The sequence below is a fragment of the Nomascus leucogenys genome, chromosome 9 (assembly GCF_006542625.1).
Source record: "Nomascus leucogenys isolate Asia chromosome 9, Asia_NLE_v1, whole genome shotgun sequence".
NCBI lineage: Eukaryota > Metazoa > Chordata > Mammalia > Primates > Hylobatidae > Nomascus > Nomascus leucogenys.
This window is the reverse complement of record NC_044389.1, coordinates 61,668,635-61,686,406: the sequence shown is the minus strand read 5'-3', so window position 1 is coordinate 61,686,406 and position 17,772 is coordinate 61,668,635. Positions and strand designations below refer to the sequence as shown.

At 34.9% G+C, this 17,772-nt stretch overlaps 1 protein-coding gene across 2 annotated transcripts in view; it reads right to left on the bottom strand.

Moving 5' to 3' along the window:
* The window catches only part of BMP2K (BMP2 inducible kinase), a 143,853-nt gene that overhangs the window by 48,331 nt on the left and 77,750 nt on the right, over positions 1 to 17,772 (bottom strand). For both annotated transcript variants that reach the window (XM_030819041.1, XM_030819040.1), the window contains exons 8-10: positions 9,453 to 9,556; positions 7,690 to 7,769; positions 3,458 to 3,621 (exon numbers count right to left, since the gene is read on the bottom strand). In XM_030819041.1, coding sequence (XP_030674901.1) covers positions 3,458 to 3,621; positions 7,690 to 7,769; positions 9,453 to 9,556 — 348 coding nt within the window. The remainder of the gene's footprint in view (positions 1 to 3,457; positions 3,622 to 7,689; positions 7,770 to 9,452; positions 9,557 to 17,772) is intronic.

The window sequence follows — 17,772 nt, the reverse complement described above, 5'->3', positions numbered from 1 at the left end:
AACCCTTAGCAGCTTCCATTTGGTGTTGAGCTTGTGGGTGCACAGAAGTCAAGAACTGAGGTTTGGGAACCTCGGCCTAGATTTCGGAAGATATATGGAAATGCCTGGGTGCGCAAACAAAAGTTTGCTGCAGGGACAGGGCCCTTATGGGGAACCTCTGCTAGGGCAGTGCAGAAGGGAAATATGGAGTCAGAGTCCCCATAAAGAGTCTCCACTGGGGCACTGCCTAGTGGAGCTGTGAGAAGAGGGCCACCATCCTCCAGATGCCAGAATAGTAGATCCACCAACAGCTTGCAACATGCACCTGAAAAAGCTGCAGATACTCAACGGCCAGCCCATGAAAGCCGTCGGGAGAGACACTGTACTCTGCAAAGCCACAGGGGAGGAGCTGCCCAAGACCATGGGAACCCACCTTTTGTATCAGCATGACCTGGATGTGAGACCTGGAGTCACAGGAGATCATTTTAGAGCTTTTAAATTAGACCACCCCACTGGATTTCAGACTTGCACGGGCACTGTAACCCCTTTGTTTTGGACAATTTCTCCCATTTGGAACGGCTGTAGTTACCCAATACCTGTACCCCCATTGTATCTATGAAGTAACTAGCTTGCTTTTGATTTTACAGACTCATAGGTGGAAGGGACTTGCCTTGTCTCAGAGGAGACCTTGGACTGTGGACTTTTGGGTTAATGCTGAAATGAGTTATGACTTTGGAGGACTGTTGGGAAGGCATGATTGGTTTTGAAATGTTAGGACATGAGATTTGGAGGGGTCAGGGGTGGAATGATATGGTTTGACTTTGTCCTCACCCAAATCACAATTTGAATTGTATCTCACAGAATTCCCATGTTGTAGGATGGACCCAGAGGGAGGTAACTGAATCATGGGGGCCAGTCTTTCTTGTGATAGTGAATAAGTCTCATGAGATCTGACGGGTTTATCAGGGGTTTCTGCTTTTGCTTCTTCCTCATTTTCTCTTGCTGCTGCCATGTAAGAAGCGCCTTTCACCACCCACCATGATTCTGAGGCCTCCCCAGCCATGTGGAAATGCAAGTCCAATTAAACCTCTTTTTTTCCCCCAGTTTCTGGAATGTCTTTATCGGCAGCATGAAAACGAACTAATACGTATGTATAGTATGACTCCATTTATTTTATTTTATTTATTTACTTACTATTTTTGAGACAGAGTCTTGCTCTGTTGCCCAGCCTGGAGTGCAGTGGCATGATCTTGGCTCACTGCAACCTCCACCTCCTGCGTTCAAGTGACTCTTGTGCCTCAGCCTCCCAAGTAGCTGGGATTACAGGCATATGCCACTACACCCAGCTAATTTTTGTATTTTTAGTAGAGATGGGGTTTTGCCATGTTGGCCAGGCTGGTCTCAAACTCCTGGCCTCAAGTGACCCACCCAACTCGGCCTCTCAAAGTGTTGGGATTACAGGCAGTGAGCCACCATACCCGGCCTCCATTTATTTTAAATACAACATGAATTATTTATATCTGTATATATACATGTAAAAATATAAAAAAGGACTGGGAAGATGAACATTAAACAGCTGCTGGTTAACTCTGGGAAGAAAATGGAGGAAGACATTTACATTTTCACTGAATACTACTGTATAATCCGAATATTTTAAAATACAATACTCACGTGTTAATTTTTGTATTATTTTTAAAGGGTGAAGAAATGTTTAAAAAAATGCACTTATTGGGAGAAAAAGAGGAACATTTTTCCAACTTAAACTGAAAGCATGTAAGAAAGAGAAACACGGCCCCTGACATCAAGATTAGGCCTGGCAATCACAGCTAAGTCTTGGTGCTCTCCTGTTGACTAATCTCACACAACATTAGACAAGGACACTATGACTTTGATGGATCAAAATAAGACCACTCCAAAATCATGTCTGAACAGCGACAAAACCATGAACATTGTCCAAACCCCAAAAATGTCTCAACATCTTTAGCGACTGAGGCTTTAGCTTCCTTCTTTCTAGACAAAATTTATATTAAGAAACCTAAACATACCATAACACCTCTTGCTTTTTTTCTTTTTTGAGACAGTCTCATTCTGTCACCCAGGCTGGTGTGCAGCAGTGCGATCTTGGCTCACTGCCATCTCCACCTACTGGGTCCAAGGGATCATCTGCACCTCAGCCTCCCCAGTAGCTGGGACTTGAACTCCTGGCCTCAAGCAATTCGACCTGCCTTGGCCTCCCAAAGTGCTGGGATTACAAGCATGAGCCACTGCACCCAGCTTCATACGCCCTCTTCTTGACAGTATCCAATACAGAGCAAAGCCTACTTCCCTTTGAGTTCGAGACCAGCCTGCCAACATGGTGAAACCCCGCCTCTACTAAAAGTACAAAAATTAGCTGGGCGTGGTGGCAGGCGCCTGTAATCCCAGCTACTTGGGAGGCTGAGGCAGAAGAATGGCTTGAACCCAGGAGGCGGAGGTTGCAGTGAGCCGAGATCGTGCTATTGCACTCCAGCCTGGGGGACAAGAGTGAGACTTCGTCTCAAAAAAATAAATAAAAAATAAAAACATCACCTTTCCTGAACATATACTTTACTTGATAGTAACAGTAGTTAATAGTTAACATTTATCAAAGGCATATCGTATATCAGGTATCACATTAAACAGCCATTTAATCCTCCCAATAATCCTATTAAGATAGGTACTAGTACTTTTAGAAGCTATATTACTAAAAAATGGGAGAAATAGGACTCAAATCAGGTTCGTGAGACTCAACATGTACGCTCTTAACCATTAGGGTATCCTCATTAAAAACATTTTAACATTGAAACACGACAGATTTATCACGAAATAAAGTGCAAAACAGGATTTCTTTAAGGTGAGTCTTCAGGTTATACCCCAGATCCTTGAGAAAAATAAGTTTACTCCAATGTTACAGATATTTCTTTGGGGGAAAAAAATTTTTTTAAGTACCACACTGTACCATAATGCTTAGGAGATACTTTAGATGAGTAAATTTTTCTCAAAATCAGGTAAGTTTTTATGTTGTAATGTCCATACTGATGGTTCAAGATAGTCCTTCGCCAAGGCTCTAGGTGCAATACAAAGACATATAACTTTGTAAGACTAGTGTTTCAACTTTCTTTCTCATATAACATAGACTTTTTCCATACCTTTGAACTTTATTCCCAACCTCAAACCCTATTAGTTGATGACTCTAGGGATAAGAGTTTATATTTATAGTATCAAAGCAAATTGTGAGTTTTTTCTACCATACTTTTATATTGCCAGTAACTTCCCTTTGCGCACAACAATTGAATTGTTGAGAAACCAACTGAATTTATTAGACATCAGTAGAAAGTTTCTGAAAGCATTATGTTATCTGCTTTACAATATTAAGGATCACCTGAGGTCAAGAAATCAAACCATAAAAGGTTTATTAACTTTAACCTTTAAGAGGATGAGGTTGGCGGGGCTCTATTACCTTTTGGTCTATGGTTACCGAATTCACCAGGAGCAAGGACTTTAACAGGTGTTGCTGAACTTTGAATGGTCAGCACACTGGGAGTGGCAGTAGTAGTAGAGTTGGCCTTTGGTCTTTGTCTTGGTGCAATTGAGGTTTCTGTTGGTCCAATGGTATCTGTTATTCTACAACAGAAGAATATATTTCATTCTAAATATTGGGATTATTTCTAATTTACTATTTATTCTATAAAGCATTCAACTCAACAGATGCATTTTAACTATTACTGATAATTGCATTAGTCCCCATCTTTCTCCTAAGGCTCATTTTCAAGTATTAAATGTTTACTAAAGACAGAAAAATAAATAAAACTAACAATTTTCCTTAAAACAGTACACAACCATTCATAGTCTGCTACTGAAACCAGCAAAAAAAGAATATAGTCCCAGAAATTGCTCTTAAGGAGATGAAATGATACTGAAAGGAAATAAACAGAAACCTTTTCATAAGGTTTTGGACAAAACTGACAGCCACTCTCTGAACTTGTCAGGGAAATAAAAATAAGAAACAGCAAGGAATAATCTCCCTTTGCTTGGACTCCAAGGCATAAAAAAAGAAAAGACTGTGGCCTAGGGCATGTTAAACAAAATAAGCCAAAACTTTTAACAGATGCCACCTGCTCACATTCAACTTCTTGCATCTTTAACTTTGCTTTACTTAGAACACAGACTGGAAAGTATATAAAATTTATCCCACTAGGACTTAGTTTAGGCCCCAGATGTGAGTAGTTAAGCAGTAAACACAGCTTTGAAATCAAGAGACAATAAATATAATTTGAGAAGACACCAACATTTGCTTTTTTAAAAAAACAAAAAAGGTAAAATATTTATGTATTTATCAACTTGCTTTCTATAAATTAAGTACAAAAACTCCTATTTGTTAATAGGACCAAATGTTCACTTTCCAACAGGATTCACAATAAAATATCTTTATTAAATCCCCTTACACATTTTCAAGTGAATACTTAAAATTTTTACATACATATGATTTATGAAGCACACATCTGCTGCATTTGCATCTATCAGCAAATGCACACATCCAATTGTTTCCCAATATCTGTGTATACCACAAGAGGGAGCCCTATTAACAACTAACTTTCCAAGAGGAACCAAAAAAAAACGTGACGCTGAATCAAAAGATCTTAGAATTATATGTATGCTGTTTTCTGAAAGTAACACTTAAGCTCTAGATGGGATGGGGATGGTAAAAGACATGAAAATTGAACTAATAGGACAAATATATACAGATACTACATATATATATCGATACATATATCGGTATATATATAATCAATTATATCTTGTTTTAATGATAATCAAGTATTTACTGACATCAAATTATTGATGTGGCATTACAATCAATGCTATACTCCCTAAGCTCAAGTAATTTGGGGGAAATATTGTACACAATCTCTCTGTTTAACTATCCATTCTGTATTAAATGGCTAGTACAGGCCAGACCTGACGTTGTCTTGTTGCTGGTCCAAACCCTCTTTAGAGATTCACAACACACGCAGGTATAGCAAAAGCCCTAAGAAGCATATTGAAAGTCTGTATACTTTGTTCACTCTGATGTCTCTGTTTTATCAATGCAGTAATATGTATTGTACATTTACTGATATCCAGCAAAACACTGCATAACACCCTGTCTTCAAAGAATTTACAGCATACCTAGGAAGACAGGGCACATGTTAGTGGAAATGTAATAAATATAAGATAGTAAAAATCATCAGTGCCAAGCTAGTGCTGTCAAGAGTTTATGGAGATGTAATTGTACTTTTAACCTAATTTGGCTACAGAAGGCTTCAGGTAGAAACTGGGGTTTAAAATTTTCTTAATAAGTTTGACTTCATTAGGCAGTGACAAAGAAACCAGGCATTGTATGTGAAGGAATGGGAAGAAAATGCCTGGGCAGATTAGGCATAGGGAAGATACAAAATTGACTGAAGTTAAAAACAGTAATTATTGCATCAATACTGCTGCACAGTCTCATTTTCACTATTACAACAGTCACAGAGCTGTTTTTCTGCTTCCCTTCTTTTCTCCTTGCCATCACCTGAACAAAATCATTGTAGTTTTCCTAAAACTCAGACTCACACTCCTGCTTAAAATCCTTCAATGTTTCCATCTGCCAGGCCAGTGATTCTCAGTGTCTCCATCTTTAAGACATGTGTCAGATAAATTTCACATCTTAAACCATACTAAGAGCAGATGCAAAGTTCGGGGAGATGAGAGTGACCTTTTAAGAAGGCAAAGAATACCACAGATTGAAGGCAGCTGAGAAACCCACAGGAGCTTTTTGAAAACATGTAGGTAATGAAACTGCTAGTAAATGATTTCTCCTCCCAAAATGTGCTCTTTACATGGAAAAAACTAAATTTTTTAATATTAAGCTTTGTATATATTTAGATTTTTTCGAGTTTTCACTAATATTCATAAAGAGTAAATTTATATTATTAACCAGTAAGTACCAGTCAACCTTATTTTTTAATATACATAATGTTCAGATTTAACATACTATAAATAAGCACTGTGAATTTTAATAGCACTATTTCACTGTCTTGTAACTCTACAGCTATAACTTGCATTAGGGTAAAAAATTAACAAATCATCATTCTTGTTCAGCTGACTTACGCTTTTTAAAAAAATCTGCACCTACTTTCTCAAAGATTTAACTATTTACTAATTATTTTAAAAAACAGAAGTCACAATAAAATTCAACTGACAAATCCTACAATAATTCATAATTACCACTCAACTATAACAGTGGATGCTAATTAAAGCTACGTCATAGATAAGAACGATTGCTGGTCAAGCTGGATTCCTGCAAGTTAGATATAACTTTACACCTTCATCTCTTCTCAAAAGAACATTTTGAAATTCAAGTGAAGATATTTTTAGAGAAACACCATTTTTTAAAATAAGTCATTCACAAATGAAATTTTAACAATTTATAAGTAACAGATCATTTACAACACAGTCACAACCAACTCTCCAAGAGTAGAACTGACTAGAAGGTTGAAAATTAACTGACCTATAGGCCAAAGTCCAAATTTGTCAGCATGATATATAAACAAAGTTGTTCATGATTGACATTTATCTACCTCTCCAGCTTCATTTCCCACTACTCCTGTATATGTCCCCTTTTGTCCTAGTCTTGTAGTTTCACAAGAGTCATTCTTGCCTAAACTGCCTGCCTGCTATAATTTCACTCCACACCCTTACAAGTGATTGACTGTTCATCATTCAAGGAGGAGTGCAGCAACTCCCGCCCGCAGGAAAAGCATCCTTTATGTGCTCCTGTTTTCTCTGTTCCCAGTCTTTCCCCTCCTCCACACTCTCAAAGTACCCTAATATCTATCAGGTTGTAATCGTTTACTTGTCAATTAGAATGTGAACTCCTTGGAAATAAAAACTGCTTTTTTTTATTTTGTGTTTCAATTGTCTACATCTTGCATATAAAAAGCATATGAATATATTTTTGTATTGTGTAAACAAATGAACTTTGCATAAATAACATACAATACAAAATTGCTGTGACCAAGAAATCTCCCCAAATGTAGTATTATACCTGTCTGATAATCTAAGATACAATCCTGCTTATTAACTTTTAAATTCAAAAAAGTGTGTGTGGAGGGGGGAATCAATCATTAACAGATTCAGTCTTAACTTACATAATATAGTTCAAACTTATTATTAATAATATAATAAATGCTCTGAAAAATGATTGAAAACATATTTACCAGCCTTAAAAAGTATTATAACCACTCATTACAAATTCTACAAAGTGCATACATATTCTATATATTCTAGTTGGCTGTAAGAGCTATTTTTTTCTTTCCTTAAATTAAAAAAAAAACATCTATAAACTCAAAATATAGTATTTCCTAAACTAGAGTTGCTATGTGATGAAAATGACAAATCCTGTCCAAAAAAAAGACCTGCTGTCACATCATCAGTTAAACAATCACTTGTCATCAAGTGAACAGTTCCAGTGAGATGATGCCGGACTCTTTATCTAATATTTTTAAAAGCTTATTTTGTATTTGCTATCTCAATTATACCACATACAATAAGCAACACAACATTTTTTGTGGACGAAGATGGTATTTAATCAATTACACTTGCTAGGATTAAAAACAAGACCTATCATTTTTTTTAATGCCTTTTCAATTTCAGCATAGTTTTGCCTACCTGGCTTTTATTTGGCTTTTCCTAGCAGCTGCTTCACTAGCAGTCATCGGTTCAGGAAGAGCTGAAGGAATAGAAGAATTCTTGGAAGAAAAAAAATAAAATGTCTCATTTTAGTTTTTTGTTTTAACTGCAGAAAGTTTTTGTAAGCTATGGATATATTATTGAACTTTAAAAGCACTATGAGGCACTGTTACTTTCACATCAGATACCTACAAATTATTCACATATATTTGCCAGATCTAATCTGCAAATATCACTACATGTTACACAAATGTCAATTTCATATTCATGTGCCACAGAAACCTTGGAAAACAAGCAGAAGAACACCATTGTATCCATTTATAAGCGGGTAAATCTTGAGTAAAAAGAAAGATTATATTACACTTGTAAATCAATAACTATTTTGCATTTACAATAAGAATCAAGTGTTGTTTCTACATACTACAGATAATTTTCAAGACACAGAATGTAAGTCCTGGAAAATGAGGGCAGAAGTACTTGTTTATTTGTCTATACCCAGTGTTTAGTTCTTTGTAGGTACTCAATAAATACTTGCTGAGTAAATGTCGAATGAGTCTACTTAACTACTTTTAGAACTGCAAAGCTTTCAGCTTCAGCAGAGAAAAGAGTACATCAATATGGCAAGGGCTTCAAAAAAAAAAAAAAAAAAAAGGAAAGGTACCATACCACATTCCTTCTTTTTTCTTAGTGGGGTAGATTAAGTTACACATAAAGGAAACCCTACAGAAACAGGTCAGGCCAGAATGATCTTTACAAAGTCAAGAATGGCTTATAATCAGTGGTGATTGCAGAACCTTTATTAACATTGGCAGAGACTTGCCATACACGATTCACCTAAAGTAGTTAAATGCACTGTACAGACAGTGAATAAAATTGAAAGCTTTTGAATAATACTAACTATTGCCAACTGAGCACCTTCCATGGACTAGGCACTGGGTTTTACATGTAATCCTTATAATTACTATCCTTGTTTTACAGAAAAAGAAATGGACATTAAAGTAACTTACCAAAAGATTCAAAGTCAGTCACTGATAAGGACAAAACTGAATCTGGGTCTCTCTGTTTACATTGCCTGTGCTTTTTTAAAAAAAATTTTTTTATAGTTTTAGGGGATACAAGTGCAGTTTTGTTATAAGGATATACTGCATAATGGTGAATTCTGGGCTTTTAGTATGACTATCACCCAAATAGTGTACATTGTACCCATTAGGTAACTTCTCATCCTTCATCCGCTTCCCACCTTCCTGACTTCCAATGTCTATTGCTTCACTGTCTATATCTATGCGTACACATTGTTTAGTTCCCACTTAACAAGGCCTGTGCTCTTTATACCAAAGTTTCCCAAACTTAGTTAACAGAGTGCTCAGTGTCTCAGTAATTGTTTACAACACTTCTAAGAAAGAAAAAAAAAAACTAACAGTCCTGTTTATTAAATGGGTAGGCCCAAATAACTTAATAAAATTAGTTTTGTGTCAAGTCAGAAAGATGTCCCTGTGTTTTCCTCAAAAATGCAAAATATCCTGCCTGAGTCTGCAGCAGCTCCCCAAGGTATCTCAGTGCATAGTTTGGGTACTGAAGCTTTATACCACAAATAACAAACACACAATCAGATCACTTGTCATGAAACAAGAAACTCTGTGTTTTAACAACAGCAACAACAAAAAAAGTAACTCTGAAAGTAAATATATTCACATACGATAAAATGAATTTTAAATTCATATCCTACTTGAAAATCTACTTACATTGATGTTGGAGACTGGACAATCCTTTTTGGCAAATTTAAATGCAAAATATGACACTTGAAATATATCAGGTCTATGTTCCGGATCTGGTTCAAGCATGAACCCTACAAGAATAGATCAAAATGTTAAGAAGTTTTATGAAACACACATTATACGACTTAGGGGCACATTATAAGGATACAAAATACATATTTTCTGTTCCATTCTAAGATGAGTGATGATTCTAGCAAACTTTATTAATGCCTACAGAAACTGCAGAAATTGCTATTTTATAAATAAAGCATTATCCTAAGCTAAGGGTAGATCAGTCACAGAACAGCTCTACACTAGAAGTATGAATGACAAACATGATTATTCTATTGAAAAAGTGACACAAAAGAAAAAGTGAGTTTAGTGAACACTGGGGAATTATTCAAGAAAGTTTCAAGGCCATAGTAAAAAGGTCCTTCAAGATAATTCTATTCAAAATAATTATTACAATTATCCAAAATACCTGTATTAATTTTTAAGTGATCCTGAATCATTAAGAAAAGTCTAAATTGTGTACGTTATAATCTAACAAAGTAGTAATGGATTGGCACTGTCGTTTTCCAAAAACATGCTCTCTTCCCATATTGATGCTAACAACATTCACCATAGTTCTGTATCTTAACATGTTATCCACATCATGCTCAGAAATATGGGCAGAGTTTTCTGGTTTTTATGAACAGATTTCAAAATAACCTTACAGTATTGCTTGAAATGCCTGATCTTTTTTCTACCAAAATGACCACTACCATTTGGTAGTACTCCATTTCTTGGATAATTTTTAATTCTAAATTTCACAAGGTTGACATTTATACTCAATTCCATAAGTAAAAGATTTTGTTAAGACATCTCGAAGTCTACCTCTGCTTCATTAACTCTAAGTTGTTATAATGTTCAAATCCTTTTTAAGCTACTTAAAATGTAAAATTTAAAGAATTAGATGATATTCTTAAGTTTGCTAATAATGTATAGAGAGATCTAAGTATGTAAATGGGCTAAATAAAATTACAAATCAAAATGAATTAAATCTTCCCTTCAAATTTAAGTAATATTTTGAATACAGAATGTGTGATACATCTCCAATGACATGATAAACTTATTTTGGCTAAAAACACAGTTATGTGGAAAGTTATAATTTATTTGAGAGATTCTGAGTTCAGTGTAAAATATACGAAAACTCTGCATGTAACTTGATTTTATATATTTATAATGCTAACATATATCACTTATAAAATTGATTTTTTTATAATTTTTACCACCATTGCTAGATTGAAATAACTAAAAACATTTTAATTCTAATATTTGCTAGTTTATATTCAAACTCAATTGAGAAAAGATTTGAGGAATCTACAAAATTTATTTTATCTTGATACCAACAGATATTAAATGTTTTTAACATAACAACAGTACACAAAATGGGGATAAATTTAAACATACTGTTAACAATAACTACTTATTCATATAATTTTAAAAACCAAACAAATCACACGAAATCTACCTAATTCACAAACGTATAGTCCTATTTTTCTATTCTAACAAATTTATTTGGCTTTTAAAATCTAATTTCAATAATAGCTAATTATACATATTTAGTCCTATAAAGAACTTGAAGTGGCACACAAAGCTAAGATTTTTTAAATATATAAGAAAATTAAAACTAATGGAAAAATAATGGCTTGGGGGTTGAGATGGACAGGATAATGAGGTCAGTTACAAACTACATATGATTTGGTCTTAAATGCAGGCCCAAAATTTGCTCTCCATTTTTTAGCTGCCAATATAAACAGGGCAACACGATCCATTACATGAATCACAGTGTATCCAATACAAAAACAAATCAGGTGCTAAGGAAAAACACTATTCGTGATACTGAAAGCTAGAGAGCAAATTCTCTGTTGAGTCTTTCTAAAGATAGCTCACACAAAGTGAACAACATCCTTAAGGAATAGCAGTGAGTGACACAGGGTCATGTTTTAAACACGCTATCAGTCTGGACTAGTGGCCTAAATGCCATGCAGTAAAAGAAAGGGGTATGGTTTAAGAATGTACTTCTTTTGTGGCCTGGCTTAATCCAAGAAAAACTTTTCAAGTATCCAGAGAGGAATTAAATGATAGTTGAGGCATTCCTGGTTTTTCTTTGTTTTCTTTCATAGCAGTTGAGAAGCACTGAGGGAGAAAAAAATAAATTTGAGATTCTGTGTCCTAACCTATATGGGTATAGGTATTTGTGTCTCTCAAGTTAAGCACACCATATCCTCTAATGATTAGGTAGCTAGGTTGCAGGTAGAATTGATATTATCTTACAAGCAAACACAAGGACCTCCAATTCCCCTGGGTCATGTTTTCATGTGGGAATATATCTGCTGGAGCCAGTTTAGTCTGTCTAACTGTACTGATCCCATTTATGTGACATAAAATCAACTCAAAAGGTCAGAACTACTATTTATTGTAATAAAGAAGAGCAGAAAATATTAGAGTACATTAATATGGTAAACATAAGCAATATTTTATGAAATGTGATTCAGTTTATGTGTGTGTATTCTGTGTGTTGTGTGTATACCAGGTCATAACTAAAATGTATTTTTTATTAGTATATTGAATCACAGTCACAAAAAGTTTGAAGCCACTGTGCTAGTGTAGTGCCATGATCTGTATCTACTACTATAACTCATTCTCCCCAATGGGAAAGACAGTGATTTGTCAAATTGTTAGACTAGAAAAAAGAATGAAACACCTCCATCCATCAATCTCTGATGATCTTTCTTTCAGAACAGGTTATTTTAAGAACATACATGTTCTCTGCTAAACCATATTTTGTAAGTAACCTGTCTCTGTGGAAGAAGTCTAAGGTTTTCCAGCATTGCCTATGACTGGATGGTAATAAATTTGAGGGTTGGGAACAGAGGAACAGGCTCCTTCGGCTTTAGATCTAAATTTCATTCTGCAATCTGCTTTATCAGTACCAAAAAGTTGACAGTTTTATCTGATGAGCTCCAGTGGACCATCTCTGACTTGGTTCTAAATTCAAAGTATGAAAAGAGGAATAATCATACCTAAAACCCACAGGTAGAACTTGGCTACATTTTTATCTCCAAATATTTCTAAATTGAATATTATCAGCAATTAAAAAAAGGAAAAAATCAATAAGGCATCTTTAAGCACTTAAGTTGAATAATATAATTTACTGAACTCTTCAAGAGAATGGGTTGTAAAATGTACTACTGGATTACTGAAGGATGTAATCTAGAGTGCAGAGGTATCACATTTAATACAGCTAAACACTGATTCAAAAAGGACAATTTCAGCCAGGCATGGTGACTCTTGCCTGTAATTCCAGCTACTTAGGAGGCTGGGGTGAGAGGATGGCTTGGGCTTAGGAGTTCAAGACTGCAGTGAGCTATGATCTCACCATTGCAATCCAGCATAGGCAACAGAAAGACCCTGTCTCTTTAAAAAAAAAGAAAGAAAGAAATTGACCCTTCAATTTTTATAGTTTTTCTAAAGCCATTTTCTCCTGCAAATAATTAAACCTCGAGTTCAGTGTTTTATTAATTGCTACTTCATGACAATAAAACCATATCACCTATTAACAAAATACGCTTTTGGGGAAAAGAAATGGATTAAGGAATGTATGTGTCCAGTTAACCTAAAAGTAGTATTATGTGATTAGGTTTAAAAACAAAACAAAAAAGGCAGAGAAGCTACAATATGCCCTTGTTTACTCAACTTAAAATGATCACGTGAATCATCACAAGACCATTACCACTGAATCTGATTCTACTATAAATATAAAATCAACTTTTTAAAACTTAGCCACGAAGAAATAATATTTCTCTGCTCACTCAATAGTGTAAATCTTTCTGTTGACACAAATACTACTAACACAACCTAAGAACACAAAATAGAGCTTCAGCACTGAAGGTAGTATATGACTAAACTACAACAATATTTCCTATTGATGTACACACTGGTCTGAGGCAATTGAATTAATTATGCCTATACCAATATTGCATAGAAAAGCACAAAATCCCTGCACATTCCAACAAAAATAGAAGCTAAAGGAGCTGTTTGTTGCAGCAGCCAAGTTATACTATGGTTTAGTCAAGGACCCAAGCCAAAAATTGAAGTAGTTACCATTCAAGTTACACAAAACGAAGGATCCATGCCTGGGCCTAGATAAAGTTAAGCCACCATCTCTAATCTAACAGCTCAACAAATTTAAAAAGAACATACTTTGGATAGAAGTCTCGAAACAATTTTCCTGCTTAAAATTTGTTTGGTTTTCCCTCCACAAAGACACATTTTTCTCTCCCACAAACTTCAAGTTATTACCCTTAATTTCCCTGAAATGAGAAACATCCACTCTAATTTTCCAACCATAAATATTTCATCCATCAACATTATTTCTATCTGTTAACCTACAGACATTGTTATAGAAACTTAACCATGTTACTATATATGTCCTACATATCTTAGTATACGGGTGCTGAAATGAAACTAAATTTAATAGCTAATAATATGTTCAATCATAATTAAAACATTAAGTGGCACTAAATAATGCCAGGATAATATATTTGGAATAGTCCTGGTAACTACCCTGAAAAGTTACTGATCAGAGCCCTCTCTCTACAGCTATTCAAGTAGTAACCCAGAGCCAATGATTGAAAAGCTCCAAGGAAACCGTATCTTAGTCTTTCATTTCAAAGGTACTTTTAAGTAGCTATTTTTTTTTTTTTTTTTCAAAAATAATATAGGAGAAGAGAGTGGGTGAGGTTATAGAGGAAACAAGATTGGCCATGAGTTGATAACCAGTGAGGTCGGGTAAGATATTTTCATGAGGTACATGAAAACTTATTGCACTGCTCTGTCTGTATTTGCAGAAATTATTAAATTTCCATAACAAATTTAAATGTAGTAAAAACAAGCAAGCAAATTCCTGGTTTCCCACAATATGGGTATTGAAATAAATTTAACCCTAATCAAACCAGTCACAGTGGCTCACACGTGTAGTACCAGTTACTCAGGAGGATCAGCTGAGCCCAAAAGGTTGAGACCAGCCTGGGCAACATAGCTAGATCCTGTCAATAAATAAATGACCAGGCGCAGTGCCTCATGCCTATAATCCCAGCACTTTGGGAGGCCGAGGCAGGCAGATCACTGAGGTCAGGAGTTCAAGACCAGCCTGACCAACATGGTGTTCATCACTACCTTATTGCACAAAATAAGGAGGTAAGAAAAATAATCTTAGTAGTTATATTTAACAGTATATTCTGGAATATATGATAATTTATGGTAAGCCTTTGGTAGATCCACCATTAACCCATAAAACCAAATTCTACTTCAAAGCATCCAAAGTTATTTCTGCAGGGAAAGTATGCTCTAGTAAGTGTCTGACAGCATGTCCTGCCCTATCCAGAAAATCAGAAATTAAGTTAGATGAAGAATTATAATATTGATATCAAGAGTAGTTACAGTGCTAGTTGTTATAGTAATAATGACTATAGTATTAAAGGCTATCTCTTACTAAAAAGCAGTTTTCATCTTTCATTTAATTCTCACAATAACCCTAAGAGGTGGGTACTTTTTAAATGCCCCTTTTAGAAATGGGAAGACTGAGATAAATGGAGGTGCTCAAAGTTCCATACCAAACAGGGACAGAGCAGATGCAATCCAAGGCTGTTTGGCTCTAGAAGTCTTGCTCTTAATCTCTGCAATGTGCTGCTTCTTTTTTTTTTCTTATTTTTTAATTTTATTATTATTAAAGTTTTAGGGTACATGTGCACAATGTGCAGGTTTGTTACATATGTATACATGTGCCATGTTGGTGTGCTGCACCCATTACAATGTACTTCTTTAATCACCTTACAACACAGGAGCCAAAAGACAACTGAGGCAGCCAGCTTTCGGTACATTCTTCATAACTATTCAGTAATCCTGTTAGTTATGCTTCTCATTCTCCTCTAAATGGTTCTCCTAAGTTCTTTTCAACTCCTGGATCTGGAAATATAAAGTGCTTCCTTCCTCATCCCCCATGTCGGCCCCATTACTTGTCTATTGGGAGAGTTAACAAAAGGTAAGAAAAGTTCTAAATATTTGACTCCACTACTTTTAAGAAGAAAAGTCTCCAGAAAAGAAAGAAGAAATTAATAGGTTTATGAAGAGTAAATAACGGTAACTACCCTTGACCTAAGTTAGTAATAAGAAAAGTATATTCAAATTCTTAGGTAACCACAAATCATACAGTTTTAACAAAGATTTGTCACAGCTATTTCATTTTCAAAATTTCTGTGTTATAAAATGGATGCAAATGGAACTAATACTAAAACAATGTATATCTTCTTATGCTTTATGTTAATATATGGAAACAACTACATTGCATGAATACACAATTGACAAAAGTTTCACATTCAAAAACTATGAGCCAAGCTAGGAATTCCTGATTTTCTGAATGTAGGATTTATTTAAAAGTAATATAAATCACTAATTACATATTATAAACACAGAGACACTGAAATAAAATAGCAAAAGACACAAAAGGCCACATTTGAAAAATATAAAGAATAAAATCGCAGGCCAAACATGGTGGTTCATGTCTGTAATCCCAACACTTTGGGAGACTGTGGTGGCAGGACTGCTCGAGGCCAGGAGTTTGAGACCAGCCTGGGCATATAGCAAAACCCAATCTCTACACAAATTAAAAAATTAGCCCAGCATGGTGGCACATGCCCATAGTTCCAGCTGCTCAGGAGGCTGAGGTGGGAGGATCACTTGAGGCCAGGAGTTTGTATAGTGAGCTATGATCACACCACTGTACTCCAGCAGGGCCTGGGCCACAGAATGAGACCTTATCTCTTGAAGAAGACAAAGAAAAAAAAAAAATTGCAAAGAATCTAAATGTTTTCTAAAACACATTACATTATAGGTAAGTACGTTATGGTTTTAAAATCTCTATTTAAAGTTTTTACTACTCAATACAATACTTTAAAAGTCCATAAAGCCCTCTGACAGGAGGTAAAATACTAGGAATATTGTAATTTCAGATTGACTTGAATGCTTTTATGTTTTTTCAACATTTTGTTATTTTTGCCTAGCTCTCAGAAATAAGTTCAAAGACATAATACACGATCAAATTTTACTAGCAATGATAAAAACTAAAATTAGCATATTTACTGACAATAAGGGAAGCATGTAATACATTGTAATGCATCAATTAACTAGAGCCTAATTAGATCTAAAATTATCAGTAGTATTTTTTTTTCCATCTTACACTACAAACACACACAACTCCACCCCACTCCCACAAACATACATACACACACAGAGAGAAAAAAAGAAAAACCTAATCACAAGAAAATAAGATCCTACTACTGTAAGCAAATTAAATCACAAGTCAGACTAGATTTCTTCTATGCTTCCTTTTTTCTTTTGGCCATTTTTGACCTTTTTTGGAATTTTTACCCTTTTCTTTATGATTTACACCAGCGTCATAAATTATAAAACTTAGACATTTGTCAAATGAGTAACAAATATTTCTAATTTGTGGGTTTGGGTTCATGAGTCTGAGGGAACTTTTAACGGTTTAAAGTTATATGGCAATGGATTAATCTTTTTTTAATAACAGTTCCTGGGATTAAATGTCTAGCTTATAAATTCCACATTCTACTCTTATAAATAATTTCACATTTATTTTCTTCAAGTACATTTGTTTTATTTTTATATTTAGATCTTTATCTGCAATTTTAGCATAAAGAATGAAACAGAGATCCAGCCTTATTTTTTGCCCACAAATGGCTGAGAAAGTTGAACTGCCATCTTCATCATACAAACCTCAAATATATTTCTATTTCTCTCTTTTCTATTTCAGTGAGCTGGAGGCTACAACAAGGGGTATTTGAATGCAGAAAACAAAGCAGAAATGCTAGACACAACACACTTAATGCTAGACACACTCCGTGTTAAGAGGAGCTGTTTAAATATTGTAGCTTCCTAATTTATTTTAATAGCTGATGGTCCTCCCCCCTCCTCAAATCTTTTTAATAAATTTTACCATGTAGATATATAAAAAGTTAAATTACAGTACCTACCAAAATGGAAGAAAAAAATCTTAAAGGAGGTTGGAAGAAAAATTAAAGTATTCTTTTGAAATCAAGAGCCTCTCGGAGACTAGCCCTTCTGACATTATCCCTTGGTGTGTGCTACTAAATCTTACCCAGGGGCTTAAAATCATCTATATTAATCAATAATTAGGTTGCTTTCATTCTTATGTAAGTTCTTAAACACTTTTTTAAATGTT